Source organism: Lepus europaeus, chromosome 14 (genome assembly GCF_033115175.1).
Source record: "Lepus europaeus isolate LE1 chromosome 14, mLepTim1.pri, whole genome shotgun sequence".
Taxonomy (NCBI): domain Eukaryota; kingdom Metazoa; phylum Chordata; class Mammalia; order Lagomorpha; family Leporidae; genus Lepus; species Lepus europaeus.
Window position 1 is genome coordinate 20,757,056 of NC_084840.1, and position 19,894 is coordinate 20,776,949.

At 52.5% G+C, this 19,894-nt stretch overlaps 1 protein-coding gene across 4 annotated transcripts; it reads right to left on the reverse strand.

The window, feature by feature from the left end:
- RAB29 (RAB29, member RAS oncogene family) lies at positions 1 to 9,864 on the reverse strand. 4 transcript variants are annotated; one of them, XM_062210222.1, is made up of 6 exons: positions 9,805 to 9,864; positions 9,246 to 9,479; positions 5,950 to 6,021; positions 3,456 to 3,637; positions 2,367 to 2,488; positions 1 to 2,017 (listed from the first exon to the last, which is right to left on the reverse strand). In XM_062210222.1, the coding sequence occupies exons 2-6, from the start codon at positions 9,367 to 9,369 to the stop codon at positions 1,852 to 1,854; spliced, it is 666 nt and encodes a 221-aa protein (XP_062066206.1). In that variant the 5' UTR covers positions 9,370 to 9,479; positions 9,805 to 9,864; the 3' UTR covers positions 1 to 1,851. The 4 variants fall into 4 exon arrangements, with proteins under 4 accessions (XP_062066206.1, XP_062066207.1, XP_062066205.1 ...); XM_062210223.1 differs by lacking the exon at positions 9,805 to 9,864 and adding an exon at positions 9,608 to 9,623; XM_062210221.1 differs by lacking the exon at positions 9,805 to 9,864 and having other exon boundaries at positions 9,246 to 9,583.
- Between the last annotated feature and the right edge of the window lie 10,030 nt (positions 9,865 to 19,894).

Consider the following 19,894-nt stretch of genomic DNA (forward strand, 5'->3'; position numbering starts at 1 on the left):
CAAGATTCAGTTCTCGTTTATTTATGATTTTTCAGGGGTCGGAATCAGGGATTAAAGGCCAGTTTTCTTTTCATATAAAGGAAATCTGGTATTCCACTATCCTTTTTAGAATCACTGTAGCAAAACACTACCTGAAAACAGCAACACAAAGGGGAACTTTAAGGACCTAACAGATTGTTCAAGTTACAACAATTGCTATTAATAACCAACAGCAAAAGGCTGAAGGCTCGGCCCCGGCTCTCTTTCTGCTTGTTGGCCCCTTCTTTCTCAGGACAGTGGCTTTCAAATCTGACCAGTGGCAGAAGGACCCAGAGACCTCAGGGCACACGGAATCTACGGAATTCTCCAGCGTGGATTTCCAACCAGGCTCGTCAGAATCACCTGCTCCGAAAATGAGAGTCTTGGGCTTCACCTTTGGAAATTTTGATTCAGTAAGTTGGAGACTCTGATCCAAAAACCTTAACATTTATACATTTTTCAGCTTCTCGAGGGGTTGGGCCAGGTTTGGGAACCACTGACTCAGGACGCTTCTTTAAGGTCTAGCAGAGAACTTCGGCCTCCGAGCTCACTAGAAACGTTCAGAGCCTCGGGGAGGTTACATATCCCCATCCTAGAGAGAATTTAACAAATTAAACTGTCTAGAAGAGATGTGATCCTAAAAGCCCTGCCTAATTTATGACTGGAATTGCCTAATGATTTTCTGTCTAAGCATCCTTTGCAGGGCCGAGGCCCACAGTTTCCTGAGGCTGTTCAGTGCCTGCTGCTGCAGTGCTTACAAGGTGGCTCGGCTGGACTCCGTTCTGTTAACCTCTCTGCCTTTTCTTCTCCCATCCAGATTCCCAAAGTTGTGAAGGACAGGCCTGTTTTTGGAGCATCACAGCTAACTGCTGTGGCTCTGTCCCCCTGCACTGCTAGGGAGATGCCAGAAACCCCTAGTGTGTGGCTTAAGTTCCTCATGGAAACAAAGGTTCTCATCGCACAAGATGGGGAGTTTGAAAGCTTGACTATTCTTGAAGCCATGACAAGAGAAAGTTAAGTATGACTTTAGAAGTTTCAAAAATACGGCCGGCGCCGTGGCTCAACAGGCTAATCCTCCACCTTGCGGCGCCAGCACACCGGGTTCTAGTCCCGGTTGGGGCGCCGGATTCTATCCCGGTTGCCCCCCTTCCAGGCCAGCTCTCTGCTATGGCCCGGGAAGACAGTGGAGGATGGCCCAAGTGCTTGGGCCCTGTACCCGCATGGGAGACCAGGAGAAGCACCTGGCTCCTGGCTTCGGATCAGCGCGATGCGCCGGCGGCAGCGGCCATTGGAGGGTGAACCAACGGCATAAAAGGAAGACCTTTCTCTCTGTCTCTCTCTCTCACTATCCACTCTGCCTGTCAAAATAAATAAATAAAAATTAAAAAAAAAAAAAAAGATAAAAAGACAAAACAAAAAAAAAACCAGTGACTTCTAGGTGGCCAAACCCATGTAAACCTGGTCCCCTTCCTGCATCCCAGCTGTTTAAATTCCAAGTTCAAGACTAAAAGAATTTGAAAGTGAAGTCCTACACTAATTTGGGAAGTGTCATTTGATCTCATTTTATTTTCAAACTGAAGTCATGATACCAACATGCATCCAATGGAAAAATAAGTCCAAGAGTAGGTGAGAATTCGGATCTTTAAAACACAGATCCCTGCCGCGAAATTCCAGATGACCGACTGAGGGCTGAGACGATCTTCCCTGGACAGAAAGCACCCGCTGGGCCCCACGAGTCAGCAGCAGGTCAGAGCCAACTTCTAGGGGGTACAGAAAGGCACACGGGTCCCCAGGGGTCTTTACCAAGGGATGGTGGACCTCCTTCCTGGATGGTCAGCAGAAGACAGTTCCAGTGTACGGACCACAGCTGATGGAACTGACGGATGGACCACCACCGGAGAAGACAGAAAGTCCTAGAAGAGGGCTGGGTAGGCAGCCGAAACCACTAGCAGCAGGCCCAGCTGGAGGAGGACTTGCTCTGCAGGTTGATGTAGTTCCCCTGGGTGGACAAAGACACGGCCTCTTCTTTGGAATTGCTCATCATTTTTTCAATGAGGACTCTGAAAAGCAAATAAAAATAAGCCCGAGAGGCTGGCTGAGGAAGGGCAGAAGCCACAGACATTGTTGGTCCTAAACTAGCCAGCAGGTGGTAAAGCCACAAGGCTTCACGCACCACAGTGTGCAGGTATCTCGAGAGAGAGGACAGCATCCTGGCCTTGCAGGGCCGGGCGCTTCAGGGGCTCCATCTGTTCTTGTTCCCTCAGAAGTCAGAAAAGGGGGCCCCTGGAGTCACAGTGGAAGATGGGCAAGTCCGTGTGCCTACCCCCAGAAAAGCAGGAGCTACTCACCTCATGGCCTCATTAATATTCTTGTTCTCCTTGACTGATGTTTCTGTCCAACCTGTGAAGCCGTTCTCTTTACTGAACCGGTCGATCTGGTCCCTGCTCACTGCCCAAGGGGACAGATCACACTGACAAAGATAATAAAGAAAAGGCAACATCATAACCTTCCTGGGAATAGGACCACAGCTCAGATAACCTGCCAATTTACTTATTTTTTATTTTTTAAAAGATTTATTTGTTTACTTGAGAGGCAGAGATACAGAGAGAGGGACAGAGAGAGGTCTTCTATTCGCTAGTTCACTCCCCAAATGGCCACAGCAGCAACAGCTGGGCCAAAATGAAGCCAGGAGCCAGGAGCTTCTTCTGGGTCCCTGATGCAGGTGCAGGGGTCCAAGCACTTGGGCATCCTCCACTGCTTTCCCAGGCTACAGGCCAAGGGCTGGATTGGAAGGAGCAGCAGGGACATGAGCTGGTGCCCATATAGGATGCAGGCACTGCAGGCAGAGGGTTAGCCCACTGGACCACAGAGCTGCTGCCTCCCCCCCCGCCCCATTCTGTCAGTTTAAACCTTTCTCCACCAATGGCAATAAACACTAGCATCTAAAACCTATAATCCCATTCTTCCCAAGGAGAGTCTCACTCACAATATTCCTTGAAGGGAGGAAGTGAAGATTCTGCCAAACTGAAAAGGTGAAACAAATGTTCAGAATGAGAGAGCATTTAAGCCTTGTATTTATCTGAGAAGCAAAGAGACACATGGGAAGAGAGTCTGTGTGTGTTCCCCTTCACTGGTTCACTCCCCAGTGCCAACAACAGTTGGGCTTAGGTCAGGTTTAGGCCAGGAACCAGGAGCTCAATCCTGGTCTCCCAGCTGAGTCCTCACCTGCTGCCTCCCAGGGTGTGCATTAGCAGGAAGCTGGCATTGGGAGTGGGGCACAGACAGAAATCCAGGCACTGCTATGGTATTCGGGCACCCCAAATGACAGTTTGACTGCCAGGGGAAAAGCCTGCCCCCAGAGGACATTTCAGAAATGCTTGCTCTCTGACCACAGAGAAGAAAGAAATGGGAGTTACTTTCTCACACTGACCACAGACCTTGTTGGCCAAGAGCAGGCAGGGCACGGGCTCTCCATTGGGCAGGGTGAGCTTGCTATCCAGGTCCTGTTTCCACCTCTGGCTGTTGCTGAAGGTAGTGGCATTGGTAACGTCAAACATGATAACACAGGCGGAGGCGTCCCGGTAGTACAGCCTTGTCATGGAGGTGAAGCGCTCCTGCCCTGGGGAGGAAGGGCTGCCCTCAAGAAGGTGACCCCGCCCACCCACTGGCCCTTTCTTGTCGGGGAGGCCTCATACGTACGCGGCACAGAAACCCTCTGAGTTGCCCTCTCCCACTCCTCGTTTTCTCTCCGTCCCACAGAGGGCCTACCAAACTCAGTCATCCCCAAGGCAGACTCTGCTCCCAGTCTCCCACGTCCAGATCTGGACTCGGTTACTGTTATTTGTGTGACTTGCTCAGTGCTTCAGATTTCTCGTGTGTGAAGTGAAGTCAAAAGCAGTTGCTTTAGGGCTCGTGTTGTGGCACAGTGAAAGGCTAAGGTGCCACTAGGAACACTGGCATCCCAAACTGGAGTGCCAGTCTGAGTCCAGGCTGCTCAGCTTCCAGTCCAGCTCTCTGCTATTGCCCCTGGGTAAGCAGGAGAAGATGGCCCAAGTGCTTGGAGCCCTGCCATCCCTGGGGGAGACCTAGATGGAGTCCTTGGCTCCTGGCTTCAGCCTGGCCCAGCCCTGGCTGTTGCAACCATTTGGGGAGTGAACCAGTGGATGCAAGATCCATCTCTCTCTCTCTCTTTCTCTGTCACTATGGCTTTCAAATAAATGAATAAATCTTTTTAAAAAATCAGCTTTTATGATAGGGTTGTTGGAATTAATGAGTCCCTGAATTAAGAAAATTTTATTCTAAAAGTTTTTACTAACATGTAACACCTATACATTTTATTTATTTATTTATTATTTATTTTGAAAGTCAGAGAGAGATCTGCTGGTTCACTACCCAGAATGTCACAACAGCCAGCGCTGGGTCAAGCCAAAGGCAGGAGCCAGGAGCTCCCACATGGGTTGCAGGGTCCAAACACTTGGGCCATCTTCCACGGCTTTTCTCAGGCCATTAGCAGGGAGCTTGATCAGAAGTGGAGCAGCCAGGACACAAACCTGCACCCATATGGGATGTTGGCGTCACAGGCAGCAGCTTTACCCGCTATGCCGAAATACTGGCCCCCATTTCCTGTACATTTTCATGGGGTACTGTGCAGTATTTCAGCACATGTATATAGCATAAAACAATCAAATCAGGCTGGCGCCGTGGCTCAATAGGCTAATCCTCCACCTGTGGCACTGGCACCCCGGGTCCTAGTCCCGGTTGGGGCGCCGGATTCTGTCCTGGTTGCCCCTCTTCCAGGCCAGCTCTCTGCTGTGGCCCGGGAGTGCAGTGGAGGATGGCCCAAGTGCTTGGCCCCTGCACCCCATGGGAGACCAGGATAAGCACCTGGCTCCTGCCATGGGATCAGCGCGGTGCGCCGGCCGCAGCACGCTACCGCGGCGGCCATTGGAGGGTGAACCAATGGCAAAAGGAAGACCTTTCTCTCTGTCTCTCTCTCTCACTGTCCACTCTGCCTGTCAAAAAACAAACAAACAAAAAAAACCACAATCAAATCAGGCGACTGGCATTTCCATCTCCCATCTCTTCTTTACATGTGGAGCCTACCAGCTCTTCTCTTCCAGTTCTTCACACAGAATATCATACCTTACTGTGAACTACAGTAGTCCTACTGTGCTATAGAAAACTAGGATCTAGTGCTTCTTTTACTGAATATTTATTCACTTTTATTTATTTGAAAGGTAGACAGAGAAAGAGAAAAAGAGAGGAAAATCTTTCATTCCTTGGTTTACCCACAACAGCCAGGGTTGGCCAGGTCAAAGGCAGGGACCCAGAACTGAATCTGGGTCTCCCAGGTGGGTGGCAGGACCCAAGTTTTTGAGCCATCATCTGCTGTCTCCCAGGGTGCACATTAGCAGGAAGCTAGCTTCAGAGGCAGAGCTGGGGTTCAAATCCAGGCATTTGGATACGGCATGTGGACGTTGTGAGGCTGTGCCAAACACCGGTCCCTAGAATCTTATTTCTCTCTGCATTTTGGTACCTGTTATCCAATCTGTTTCTGTCTGCTCTCCTCCCTCCCCTGCACCCCACCAACTGAATTTAACATCCTCAGGAAAGTGCTTGGGGCATAGTAAGGGTCAAGTATTATCATCCTGTCTTCTGGGTTCCTCGTTTCTCCTCAGGGTCAGCTGTGGGAACATCCACCCCCAGCTGGGATAGTCCACCACCTTGATAGCTCCCCCTCCTAGCCAGACGCGGCTCCACGACCATCCAGGGCAGCGCATCTGCCCAAGCGCCCCCTCCTCTCCGCTCCTTTCCTCCGAGCAGCCCAATCTGAAAAAACCTTTCTGGTCTCGCCAGCCTGCTTCTTTTCTAAGCACTTGCTGGTGAGATCACAAGGCCTTCCCTTGTTCCTAGCCAGCCTTCCCAGCTCACCTGCGATGTCCCACAGCTGTAGCCGTACCACCTCCGAGTCGGACCACTGCAGCACCTTCAGCGCGAAGTCCACTGAAACACAGGTAGGTCGTATCTTAACAGAATTTACTTTTATTTTTATTTATTTATTTGATAGGCAGAGTGGATAGTGAGAGAGAGAGACAGAGAGAAAGGTCTTCCTTTTTGCCGTTGGTTCACCCTCCAATGGCTGCTGCGGCTGGCGCATCTCGCTGATCTGAAGCCAGGAGCCAGGTGCTTCTCCTGGTCTCCCATGCGGGTGCAGGGCCCAAGCACTTGGGCCATCCTCCACTGTCTTCCCGGGCCATAGCAGAGAGCTGGCCTGGAAGAGGGGCAACCGGGATAGAATCCGGCGCCCCAACCGGGACTAGAACCCAGTGTGCCGGCGCCGCAAAGCGGAGGATTAGCCTGTTAAGCCACGGCGCCGGCCAGAATTTACTTTTATTTTTAAAAGATTTTTATTCACTTATTGCATCTACTTGAATGCACAGTGAGCGAGTGAGCAAACGAGATCTTTCATTCATTGGTTCTATTCTTAAATGCCTGCAGCAGCCTGGGCTGGGCCAAGCTGAAGCCAGGAGCCAGGAGCTCAATCAGGGTATCCCACATACGTGGCAAGGGCCCAAGCACTTGGGCCATCATCTGCTGCCTCCTAGGGAGCACATTAGCAGGAAGCATAGCAGTCACTAGACACTCCATCATGGGGTGCGGGCATCCCAGGCCGGGGTTTAACAGGCTGGGCCACAATCATCCTTCCCTGAAAATTAAAAAAACAAAAACAAAACAAAACAAACAAAAAAAAACCAACACAGGGACAAACTCATATCCGAGAAGCAGTTACCACCCTGGGGACACACAATTCCAAAGCCATTCGTTTGTTTATTTTTAAGCCCTCAGTAGATCTGAATGAGCCCAGACTGGTGTATTAAGTGGGGGACAGGGAATTCCTACTCTACAAAGGGGTCCCTGACTTCTGCTCTCCCGCCCACACAATCTACGTGACTCCAAGGCCAGGCGCAAAGGGCAGCAGTGATTGTGAGAACAGCCCCTCTCTCCAGTTGAGCAGTTCCTGGGAGATTTAGGGGATTTTTCAGAGACGATGGGGGAGATGGGGAAATGAGGTAAGGGCGTTGCATCTGCGTCTTCTACATTCAGTTTTACTGTTGGTTTCCAATCGGCCTGGCTGCAGGAATGCTCTCCAGCCACAACGGGGAAAACGCAGATGGCCCCGGAGTGACGGCAGGCCAGCTGTGCAGGGAAGGTGGCGGGATGTGGGCAGTGCCTGGGCTGACCTTAGCTCCCGGTCCCTCTCCGAATCCCTGCCTGTCCCGCACCGAGAGGCTTCCCAGGAAGAAGCTGCAGCTGCGAGAGCTGTGCTGGGCTCCACCACCAAAGGCTGCAGGAGCGGTCTGGGGAAAGCTTTTTGCTAAGGACAGAAACAGAAGAGTGTCCAAGGTTTGGAGACACATCCTTCTGATCTGTGACAGAAAAAAGCTAGCAGAAATTTAGTACAAGCACCGTTAAAAAAAAAAAAAAAAATTAGAGTCAACTATATTCTTGGGGCTGGCGCTGTGGCACAGCAGGATAACGACCTGGCCTGAAGCGCCGGCATCCCATATGGGCGCTGGTTCGAGACCCGGCTCCTCTTCTTCCGATCTAGCTCTCTGCAATGGCCTGGGAAAGCAGTAGAAGATGGCCCAAGTCCTTGGGCCCCTGAACCTGCATGGGAGACCCGGAAGAAGCTCCTGGTTTCGCATTGGTGCAGCTCTGGCCCTTGCAGCCATTTGGGGAGTGAACCAGTGGATGGAAGACCTCTCTCTCTCTCTCTGCCTCTCCTCTCTCTCTGTAACTCTTTCAAATAAATAAATAAATAAATAAATCTTTAAAAAATTATATTCTTTACTCAAGGGAAAGGGGAGCACTTGCTAAACATTAAGGAGCAGGCCACTTTAAACCCAAGTCCACAAACCATGGGTCCTCGTGTTATATGGGAGCGAGGCGCACAGTGGTTGGGGATAATCTGAAATTTAAACCCACTGGATCTTCTTAAGGAGGATATTTTAAATAGCACTGTAAATGGTTTCCTCTTTAAAAAGTCCATATGAACACCAGCACACATTTTCAAAAATGTACATCAGTGCAGTTTTTTTTTTCTTTAGAAAAAGTTCTTTTTTTTTTTTTGACAGGCAGAGTGGACAGTGAGAGAGAGACAGAGAGAAAGGTCTTCCTTTTGCCGTTGGTTCACCCTCCAATGGCCTCCGCGGTAGCGCGCTGCGGCCAGCGCACCGCGCTGTTCCAATGGCAGGAGCCAGGTGCTTCTCCTGGTCTCCCATGGGGTGCAGGGGCCAAGCACTTGGGCCATCCTCCACTGCACTCCCTGGCCACAGCAGAGAGCTGGCCTGGAAGAGGGGCAACCGGGACAGGATCGGTGCCCCGACCGGGACTAGAACCCGGTGTGCCGGCGCCGCAAGGCGGAGGATTAGCCTAGTGAGCCGCGGCGCCGGCCCAGAAAAAGTTCTTTTGAGCAGAAATAAATCCATGTTAAGTGACCCCGCTCTCTCCACCAGCTCCTTCCCGCTAAACGCCTGCTAAGCAACAAAAAAAGCGCTTCCACCTCTGGAAAATCAGCGAGGCTGGGTCCAAAGGCCGGGCCGGGCGGCGAATGCCCTCTGGGTTCTCCCTGCGCCCGGCCTTCCCCAGAGCGGGGAACCCGGGTGGGCAGAGGCGGGAGAAGTGGTGCAATTCACATTCCTCGAACGACCTCGGTTACCTTAATGAAGCCATCGCTGGACAAAAACACAGGTGTCTGACGGTGTGGCCCGGGGGCCAGCAGGGGCTTTTGCGTTCCCCCAGGCCACCCACATCCCCAGGGCAAGGCCAGCGTCCTGGAGCCCAGTTCCGCTTCCGAGGTTCACCCCCGCCCCCAGCCAGCTTGCACACCCAGGTGTTCAGCCGCCCCTCACGCCCCGGAGCTGGCCGGGCCCTGCACGGGCGGCCGGCCGCTCGCAAGGCGGCGAGCCGTGGCAGGCGCCCTCGGCCTCCCAGCCGGCCCCAGGCCTGTCCGCACACGCCGGCTCACCTCCTACTGCGGACAGATGGACGGCTTGGGCTGGGTTAAACCAGGTAGGGAGAGCGCGGGAGGCGCCCAGAGCCACCCCCGGCCCCGACGCCGCCGGGTGCCAGGCGCCCACTTCCTGAGCCGGACGCGGCCCCGGGCCACCTCCCGCCGCCTCGGGTCCGCGGCCTCCGCCCACCGCGCCGGCCCGGCGGCGTCTCACCTCCCACCGTGGACTTGTAGTGCTTGCTGAAGCTGTCCTGGGAATACCGCTGCACCAGCGACGTCTTGCCCACCGCCGCGTCGCCCACCACCAGCACCTTGAACAGGTGGTCGCGGCTGCCCATGGCCGGCGGCGCCAGGCGGCGGGAAGTGGGGGGGTCACTTGCTTTAACCCCTGTGGCTCCGGGCCCCCTCCGCGCTCAAGTTCGACATTCTCACCCGCCACGCGTTCGAGCTGCTCCGACGAGAAAGCAAAAAAAGGAAACTTGGCACGCAAACCCAGGCGCGCTTCCTCCCCGCGCGGCCGCCGCTGGGGTGGGGCGCAGGGCGCGCGCTTAGCCCCCCGCAGCCCGCAGTTCGCACCTCTCCCCGCCCCGCCGGCTGCCGAGAAACGGGACCAGGCACCGCGGAGCCTCGCCCACCGGGATTTCCCCCACCCCGGCCAGCTCATGACCCGGGCGGGGCCGGGAGGGGGGCCCTCCCTGCACCGCGCGAATCATGTTGAGGGGCTGGAGCAGCCCACATCTCGGTCCCCGGCACCCCTCTCGCCCCTGGCGCACCGTCCCGTGCCTTCCTCCGTGGGCGTCATGCGCGGGGTTGCTTGGCGCACTACATTTCCCACCGTGCCCCACGGCCCGGAGAACTGGCCGAGCGCAGAGAGCCGCCCGCAGTGCCGCCTGGGAAATGTAGTTTCGTCACTATTTTTGTTTGGCGAAAACCTACGTGAAGTTTTCAAGACTTTCGAACTCCTCCGGCCGTCTGGAACCTAATTCTGGAAGAGTAAAGTGCCGTCAGGGGACATTTGTTAGACTTGCTATCCCCTGCCTCAATCCACCCTCAGTTTTCTCATATCTTTAAAGGTTTTATGGAGTTAAGATTAAAAATGATCACTTTAATGAAAGCCCATTTCTCATCCACCATGTTCCAAGTGAAGTTCCTTCAAATAAGGAAGTCGAGGGCCTTGTGAACATAATCTCATATTTTCCATAAGACCCAATACCAGGCAAGCTCAGGAGAACCTAACCCAGTAGATCAAACCGACGCTTAAAATAATCCAGACCAGGGACCGGCGTGGCGGTGCCCGAGAGCTGAGCCGCTGCTTGCCTCACCCACATCCCGTACGGGCCCCTGCTAATGTGCCTGGGAAGGCAGCAGGAAATGGCCACGTGCTTGACCCCTGCTGTCCATGTATGTGGGAGCCCAGGATGGAGCTCCAGGCCCCTAGCTTTGACCTGGCCCAGCCCCAAGCAGTTGTGGCCACCTGGGGAGTGAACCAGCAAATGGAAGATTCTCTCTCTCTCTCTCTCTCTCTCTCTCTCTCTCCTTCTCTATCTGTAACTCTGCCTTTCAAATAAATAAATAAATCTAAACAAACAAAAAAAAACCCGACCCAGTTCCAAAGTTACATGTACTAAGTGGCCATGGTGACAAAGAGACCTCCACACTGCGGGCTTGCAGCCTACAGCCTCTGACCTGGCAGCTGGTTGGTGTACACCGGGATTCCTTCTTTGCTTGTTGCTCAGGTCTAATCATAGAAGGAAGGTATGGCAAACAGTTGTAATTTTCCAGCCTGTAACTCTTCTGACTTGCCTGTCTCTTAGGTAGGAGTCAGCAGCAGGGACCTCCACGGCTAGCTACATGAGCTCCATTTGCCATGCTTTTCCCAAGAATAGAAGGAGACAGCCATCAGGGGCCGGGAAGACAGCTCAGGGGCCAACTCTGTGAAATCTTGTCCCCGTGTCTTGCTAGGGAGACTGCCACTTTCAGCGAGGAGAAAACATCAGCCTTGTTCCAGACACGTTTAGCCCCAGGTGTGTGTGCTCCAGGAACGGGAGGTTCGCCGAGGCTGCTCATCTGTAAGGATCCAGTGTTCTTAGTTCCCATTTGCTTTGATGTAGTTCACTGCTCCTTGAGACTTGCTTCCCGCGTGCCTTCTAGGATTCTGTGGTGTTTTTTTTCTTTTCCTTTTTCAGCCTCCTCCTCTGAGGAGCACCTGTACCTTTCAGGCTTCTCTCCCTCCCGTCTCCCCCAGAGGATATCTGAAGGCTTAGTTCTTGGTCCCTAGTTGGTGATCCTATAAGACTTTACTCTAGTAGGTTACCCTTGATGTCAACTAACTCTTTGTTTTCCTTTTTGAAAATATCCCCAATCAATTATGTGCAGCAGCCAAAGTGGGGGTCCTGTCACAGCGTCCCTCTCCGTTTCTCAGCTCCCTACTTCTGACACTGGCCTGCCGGTGTCTGCCTTCCTCTGGGATGTCACACCTCAAGCATTATTGCCATTTCTTCTTACACGTGGCCTTTACGGCTCTCTCCCCTTTTAACAGTCAGTTACCGCATCCTGGACGTTTCTTCTTCAGAAAGGTTTCTCCCACCTGTGAGATCAGTGATGCTTTCCTGGTTCTGGCTTTCATCATCTCACACCTGGATGACTGCAATAACCTAGTCATTGGTCTCCATGATTCTAGTACTTTTTCTCTTTAATTCATCCCATATTGCTGGCCAGAGTGATTGTCCTAGAACACCATTATTTGTTCCTTCATTTAAAAAAAAATATTTGAAAGGCAGAGGTAGAGAGAAGGAGAGAGAGAGAGAGAGAGAGAAAGTCTTCCATCCACTGGTGCACTCCCCAAATGGTCGCAACGGTTGGGGCTGGGCCAGGCTGAAGCCAGGAGCCTGGAATTCCATCCAGGCCTCCCATGTAGGTGCAGGAGCTCAAGCACTTGGGTCATCTTCCGATTTTCCCAGCTGCATTAGCAGGGAGCTGGATTGGAAGTGGAGCAGCCGGAACACAAACCGGCCTCCATATGGGATGCCAGCACTGCAGGCGGTGGCTTTGCCTGTTGTGCCACAACACTGGCCCTGAGATACTCTTTTTGAAAAAAAGATTCATTTATTTATTTGAAAGTCAGAGTTACAGAGAGGGAGGGAGAGAAAGAGAAAGAGATCTTCCACCTGCTGATTCACCTCCCAGATGGCTACAACAGCCAGGGCTGGGCCAGGCTGAGGCCAAGAGCTAGGAACTCCTTCTGGAGTCTCCCACATATGGGGGGCATTTGGGCTATCTTCTGCTGCACCCCCAGGTGCACTAGCAGGAAGCTGGATCAGAAGCAGAAGAGCCAGGACTGGAACTGGTGCTCACTCATATGGGATGCTGGGGTTGCAGGCACTGGCTTAACCTGTTGTGCCACAATGCTGACCCCTTCATATACTCCTTAAAGTCCAATTTCACTTTGGTTTTGTATCTCTGCCTAGGATGCCTCTCTTTCCAGAATACTCTTCGTGTTTCTGTCTATCTAAATCATATGGCACTCTCAGTTCTCAAACTCTGGTGTGCATAAGAATCAGTCGAGGCCGGCGCCGTGGCTCAGCAGGCTAATTCTCCGCCTAGCGGCGCCGGCACACCGGGTTCTAGTCCTGGTCGGGGCACCGGATTCTGTCCCGGTTGCCCCTCTTCCAGGCCAGCTCTCTGCTGTGGCCCGGGAAGGCAGTGGAGGATGGCCCAAGGACGGGCCCTGCACCCTCATGGGAGACCAGGAGAAGCACCTGGCTCCTGGCTTCGGATCAGCGCGGTGCGCCGGCTGCGGCGGCCATTGGAGGGTGAACCAACGGCAAAAAGGAAGACCTTTCTTTCTGTCTGTCTCTCTCTCTCACTGTCCACTCTGCCTGTCAAAAAAAAAAAAAAAAAAAAATCAGTCGGGGGTGCTTTTTAAACAGGGATACCCTGATTGTGTGGGGCTGGGGTAGGACCAAGAGCAGTCTGCATTTTCGGCAAGTACCCGTGTGATTCCTAGGCCAGGTTCCACTGTGAGAAATGGGACATCGAGGCCTGAGTTGTATACATACCTACTCATATATGAACGTTTCCCTCAGTCTTGCAGGCTTCAGCGGAAACTCATGACATTTACAATTTGTTTGACTTTTAGTCTTCCAACTATGTGACCAATTTATAATCATCTAATTTAAAAGCAATCAGCACGTTGCGAAATAAACAGGGACCTCGGAGTTTTGACCTTGTCTCTGGCCCTGTGTGAGAGGAACTGCTCTAGGTTTCCCACTGCAGCAAGGTGGGGAGTGCAGACTGAAGAAGGAAGTTTCTGGTACTCTCCTGAGTCAGTCTCTCATAGGAGTCAACCATCCCTTTGGCCCCTGGGAGGGGTACTTCTTCACCAGAGCTGCAAGTCTGAGCAAGTCCCCGGACAGACACTTGTCACTGAGAGGGAGTGACGACATTCAGAGTGGCACACGACTGATCTCTGAGGACATGCTTTGGGGAGTAGGAGAGTGGTCACGCCTGCTTGGTTACTATCATCACGCTTCCCACGGCTGTCTGCCTCTCTTGTTTTTTACTTCTTACTTCCCACTTTTTTATTTTGAAAACTGTCAAGCCCACAGAGAAAGTAGAAAGGAGAGTGCCGGCCTACCACCTGCCCTCGAGCCGTGTGCGCCAATCACGCACTAAATGTTGTCGTTTTAAAAAAATATTTATTTTATTTTATTTTATTTGTTTTGTTTTGAAAGGCAGAGTTACAGAGGGAGGGAGGGAGGGAGGGAGGGAGAGAGAGAGAGAGAGATATCTTCCATCCATTGGTTCTCTCCCCAAATGGCTGCAATAGCCAGGTCTGGGCCAGGATGAAACCAGGAGCCAGGAGCTTCTTCCAGGTCTCCCACATGGGTGCAGGGGACCGAGGGTTTGGACCATCTTCTGCTGCTTTGCAAGGTGCATTAGCAGGGAGCTGGATTGGAAGTGGGGCAGCTGGGACTTGAACTGGTGCTCATATTAGAATGCGGGTGTCACAGGTGGCGGCTTAACCAGCTGTGCCACAATACTGGTCCCTTTTTTGCTTTTTTTTTTTTAATTATTGGAGGGAGGGAGGGAGGGAGAGAGAGAGAGAGAAATAGGGAGACAGATAAGGGGAGCGACCCAGAGAGAGCTTCTATCCACTTGTTCATTCCCCCAGTTACCTGTAACTCCTGGGCCTGGGCCAAGCCGAAGCTAGGAGCTGGGAATTCAGCCCAGGTCTCCCACGACAGTGGCAGGAACCCGTTTATTTAAGTCATCGCCACCACCTCCCAGGGTGCACATTAGCAGGAAGCTGAAGTCGGGACCCAGAACCAGGTATCGAGTGACCCAGGCCGTCGGAGGTGGCGTGCAGCTGTCCTCGCCGGCGTCTTAGTTCCTAGCTGAATGCCTGCCTCCTCGTTGGCTTTCTATGGCGCTGACTTTCTTTTTAAAGAGAGCAGGCCAGGTGATTGGCAGCAAGTCCTGCATTCTGGATTGCCTGGTGGTTTCCTCAAGATTAGAATCAGGACAAATATGCGTGGCAAGTGCTCTACACAGAGGCTGTGATGTATGTCTTGGTACATGGCTAATGTCAGCGTCTATGGGCGATGCCTACCGTAGGAATTCCGTGAACACTTGTTGAAATGACTTGGTCATGTCAAGAGCCTCGGATGGTTACTGACGTCATACACAAGAGTGTTAATTGTTAAGTTAACAACAGGAGTCACTGTGCACTAACTCCCCATGCAGGACCTCTGTCCTCAATGAGTTGTATTATGAAAGTTAACTGTAAAACTTGTTCTCAGTTTGTGTGTGTGTGTGCAAATTGTTGAAATCTTTACTTAGTATAGAGTTGGTCTTCTGTGTATAAAGTTAATTGAAGACGAATCTTAATGGGGAATGGGACTGGGAATGGGAGAGGGAGGAGGAGGAGGGGTGGGGTGTGGGTGGGAGGGTGGGTATGGTAGGAAGAATCACTGTATCCCTAAAGTTGTACTTATGAAATGTGTATCTCTTAAACAAAAGGTTTCTTTGGGAAAAGAACAAGAGAAATGACCTGGTGCCCAGCAATCTGAGGACTGGGAGCTTGGCTTCAGACAGAAAGGGCTACAGCTGCCGCTCAGCCCCAAGGTGCCGCGTGCCCAAGGAAACCCGCGAAGGAGAGGCTGGCAAGTTCTTTTTTAAGTTCTTTTTTTTTTTTTTTTTTTTGACAGGCAGAGTGGATAGTGTGAGAGAGAGAGAGACAGAGAGAAAGGTCTTCCTTTTTGCGGTTGGTTCACCCTCCAATGGCCGCTGCGGCTGGCGCATCTCGCTGATCCGAAGGCAGGAGCCAGGTGCTTCTCCTGGTCTCCCATGGGGTGCAGGGCCCAAGGACTTGGGCCATCCTCCACTGCCTTCCCGGGCCACAGCAGAGAGCTGGCCTGGAAGAGGGGCAACCGGGACATAATCCGGCGCCCCAACCAGGACTAGAACCCTGTGTGCTGGCGCCACAAGGCGGAGGATTAGCCTGTTAAGCCATGGTGCCGGCCGAGGCTGGCAAGTTCTAAGAGCATCCTGCCACCACTGCTCTGCTGGCGCGAGCCCCACGCAGTCACTAGTTTTGAGCCTGAGGGTACCCAGAGGAAACATCATGTTTCTCCTGCTCTGTTGCCCATCCGCCTCCCTCCCTCTCATGCCAAGCAAGGACCAGGGGAAGAGGTGGGAAGGAGTGGAAGCTGGTGAGAAGACTCAGGTTTAAAGAGCGGCGCAGGCGGTCCCCACCCTCAGAGACACTGGGTGAGGAGCATCTGCCACACTCAGCAAGCTTCTCTGTTAGGATTCCAGACTTCAGCCTGCCCCCATGCTTGCCTCCAGGGAGCAAGCGTGCAGGTCCGGCGGGCGTGTCTGTCCAGCCCACTGACCAGTGCCACCTGGTCTTATGCACAGGCCTCTCTGAGTGGGAAGCTTTCTGGATGGGACTAGGTTTCTGAGCCTCTGGGATGGGCCAGGCTCTGGGTTGTGGGGCACTCACCCAGGGGAGGCGTATCTATCATGGCCCCCAAACACATGGTAAATAAATAAAAAGCAGGAATAATTAGAGATGGATGGACCCAGGTTGGGATTCCCGCTCTCAGCTCGTGGCCACACGTGGTCTCTTTGGCTTCCCAGATGCGACAGCGGTGGCTTCTGTGCGGAGGGGGCAGGCCTGTCTGCAAGGCCATGCCCTCCTCCATCTGCCCCCACCTCACGGCTGAGTGAGACCCAGGGGAGCTCCAGCTCCGTGACTTCCTCCTTAGCTCCTTCACATCACTGCACGCTGTACCTCCTATTTCTCTAATTTTGTTTTAAAGATTTATTTACCTATCTTTAAAGGCAGAGATACGGACAGAGAAGGGGGGAGAGAGAGGGGGAGGTCTTCTATCTGCTGCTTCACTCCCCAAGTGCCCCCAGTAGTCAGGGCTGGGCCAGGCTAGAGCCAGGAGCCAGGAGCTCCATCCAGGTCTGCCAAGCACTTGGGTCATCACCTGCTGCCTTCCGGCCACATTAGCAGAGAGCTGGATTAGAAGCATGGAGTAGCCAGGACTTGCACTAGGCACTCTGATATGGGATGTGGAGGTCCCTAGGGGGCTTAGCCTGCTGTGCCACCACGCAACTCCCTCCACGGATCTCTAATTTCGAAAAACAAAACTCTCCATTTCTGAGTAATTTGGGAAGTAGTCGACAACCAGGTCATATGCCTGAAAGTTACGCACATGACAATTTGTGGCTGAGCCAAGGACAGATAACCATGGGAGTCCCAGGCAGGTCACACGGCGATGTGCACCATCTACTGGCCCAAAATCAGAAGATCTGTCATGGATAAATGACTGCATGTGACATGACATTTAAACTTATTTTTCTCAAAAAGTTTTTGAAAATCACTAATAGCTTCAGAGTATTAATCGTCCACTTAGTTAAACATGAATACAGCCATAAAAGCTTTCAAATTGTCTTTCTTTTTTTCTTTTTATTTAAAAAAACATTTATTTATTTGAAAGTCAGAGTTACACAGAGGGAGGGGGAGAGGCAGAGAGAGACAGAGGTCTTCCATCTGCTGGTTCATTCTCCAACTGGACACAATGGCTGGAGCTGCTCTGATCTGAAGCCAGGAGCCAGGAGCTTCTTCCAGGTCTCCCACATGGGTGCAGGGGCCCAAGGACTTGGGCCATCTTCTACTGCTTTCCCAGGCCATAGCAGAGAGATGGATCAGAAGTGGGGCAGCCAGGACTCGAACTGGCACTTAGATGGGATGCCAGCACTGCAGGCGGCGGCTTTGCCCACTATGCCACAGTGCCAGTCCCTCAAATTGCCTTTCAGAATACTCTTCTGGTTAGCCAAAATGTCCTTTCCTTCCAACAATTTCTGTTTTCTTTTTTTTTTTTTTCTTCCCTTTTTTTAGCCTCCCAGGCCAGCCATTTTCTGGGGAGCTGAACTCCCAAGATTTTATATTTAGACGGTAACATGCAGTGCAGCATCGTGTGAATTATTCAGGCTGAGAATTTTAGCGGAGGACACAGCCGTCTCCGGGAGACTGTCAGCTGATGATGGCAGGGTTGCTCGTGCCGCCTGTAATTATGCTGCAAAAATATCCTCAGAGATAGGCTGCACCCGCGAGGTGTGTTTTTCAATGTCCGTTGGCAGATGCTGTCTATCTCAAGACTGTCCGCATTTTGCTGTAATGTGAGGTGTTTCGTGAGCAAAATGGAGGTAACAGGCAGCAGTTTTGGGGATCATTCCAGCACTGTTTGTGGTCCTTTTAGAGGATCATCTATGGAAAGAGCCTTTTCTTTCTTTTTTTTGACAGGCAGAGTTAGACAGAGAGAGGTCTTCCTTTTCCGTTGGTTCACTCCCCAAATAGCTGCTACCTCTGGTGCGCTGCGCCGATCCGAAGCCAGGAGCCAGGCGCTTCTCCTGGTCTCCCATGGGGTGCAGGGCCCAAGCACTTCCTCCACTGCACTCCCGGGCCACAGCAGAGAGCTGGACTGGAAGAGGGGCAACCGGGACAGACTCTGGAGCCCTGACCGGGACTAGAACCCAGGGTGCCGGCGCCACAGGCGGAGGATTAGCCTAGTGAGCCACGGTGCCGGCCGGAAAGAGCCTTTTCATCTGGCTCCAAGCACTGGGCTGAGAGAGACCCAGGTGTGAACATTTGGGGTAAAACATTGAACTTCTCTGAAACTCACTCCTTCCTTATCAAATGGTGCTAATCCCCATCTCACAGTAACCAGAAGTCATCCTGACGTTGGGATGAGGCTCTGAATAAAAAGCACACTGTATTCTAAAACACCCTAGGGACGTGAACGTGGACGTGAGCCTTAACAGCCTGAGCTACATGCCGCTGCTCTGAAGTCAGTCCTGAGCCCAGCATCACAGCAAAGGCGCGGTTTCCGAGATCGGCAGATGTCCAGCGCCCCAGTCACCCCACGTCACAGTGGGCCAGGTGCTGCGGGGGCGGGGCTTGTTCTCGACACAGGCTCTGGAGTCAGACACACGGGGGTGGGGCTGCCTTCGGACTCTGCCCTCCGTGTCTGCCGTGGTCGCCACTGTGTGTGTCCCATGAGGTGGTGCCATCACCCTCTGCACGTCACACTCCAGTCCTCACCTGGAGCTCAGCCCACTGGTGTCCCTGCAGGGGGCTTTGTCCCCGCACTTTCTGCACAGCTCCCTCCTATTCTCCATCTCCGCTGACTGGGCGCCCATCCTATCTGCCTGCCCCCTCGGCCACCCTCGGTTTACCCCTGCAGTGCACCCACACTGTGTGTCCTTGGCCTGTCCTCCTCCATCGTAATCTCGGTACTTTGATTTTCCGTGTGCGTCAGGCCTGGTGCTCAACGTACGTTATCACTGAAGTCTCCTAACTCTCTCGAGCATCAGGCATCAGTACGGATGAGGAACCCGAAGCTCACAGAGGGTCAATGGCTTGCCCAAGGTCATGCGAATACGCACAGAAGAGCTGGCATTGGAAAACAGGCCTGAAACCAAAACCCACGGCAGCCAATTGTGAATTTCTTTTCTTTTCTTTTTTAATTTATTTGACAGGTAGAGTTATAGACAGTGAGAGAGAGAGACAGAGAGAAAGATCTTCCTTCCATTGGTTCACCCCCCAAGTGGCTGCTACGGCCAGAGCTATGCTGATCTGAAGCTAGGAGCCAGGAGCTTCTTCCAGGTCTCCCATGTAGGTGCAAGGGCCCAAGCACTTGGGCTATCCTCCACTGCCCTCCCGGGCCACAGCAGAGAGCTGTATGGGAAGAGGAGCAGCTGGGACTAGAACTGGCGCCTTCTTTTCTTTTTTTAAATTATAACTTTAGAGGCCAACTTAAGCTGCTGCCTGTAGTGCAGTATCCCTTATGGGCGCCAGTTCAAGTCCTGGCTGCTCCACTTCCGATCCAGCTCCCTGCTAATGGTCTAGGAAAGCAGCAGAAGATGGCCCAAGTAGTTGGGCCCCTGCACCCCATGAGAGACCCAGAAGAAACTCCTTGTTCCTGGCTTGAGATCCACCCAGCTCCGACCATTGCAGCCATTTGGGGAGTGAACTAGTGGACAGATATCTCTCTCTCTCTGACACCCCCCCTCCCCCCGTAACTCTGCCTTTCAAATAAATAAATGAACCTTTAAAAATATTTACTTAATTTTTTTGAAAGGCCGAGTTCTATATATATATATATATATATATATATAGAGAGAGAGAGAGAGAGAGGGAAAGATATATAGAGAAGGAGAGGTCTTCCATCTGCTGGTTCACTCCCCAAGTGGCCACAACAGTCCAGGGCTGGGCCAGACAGAAGACAGGAGCCTAGAACTCCATCCAGGTCTCCCATGGGAGGGCCAGGTGTGCAAGCACGTGGGCCA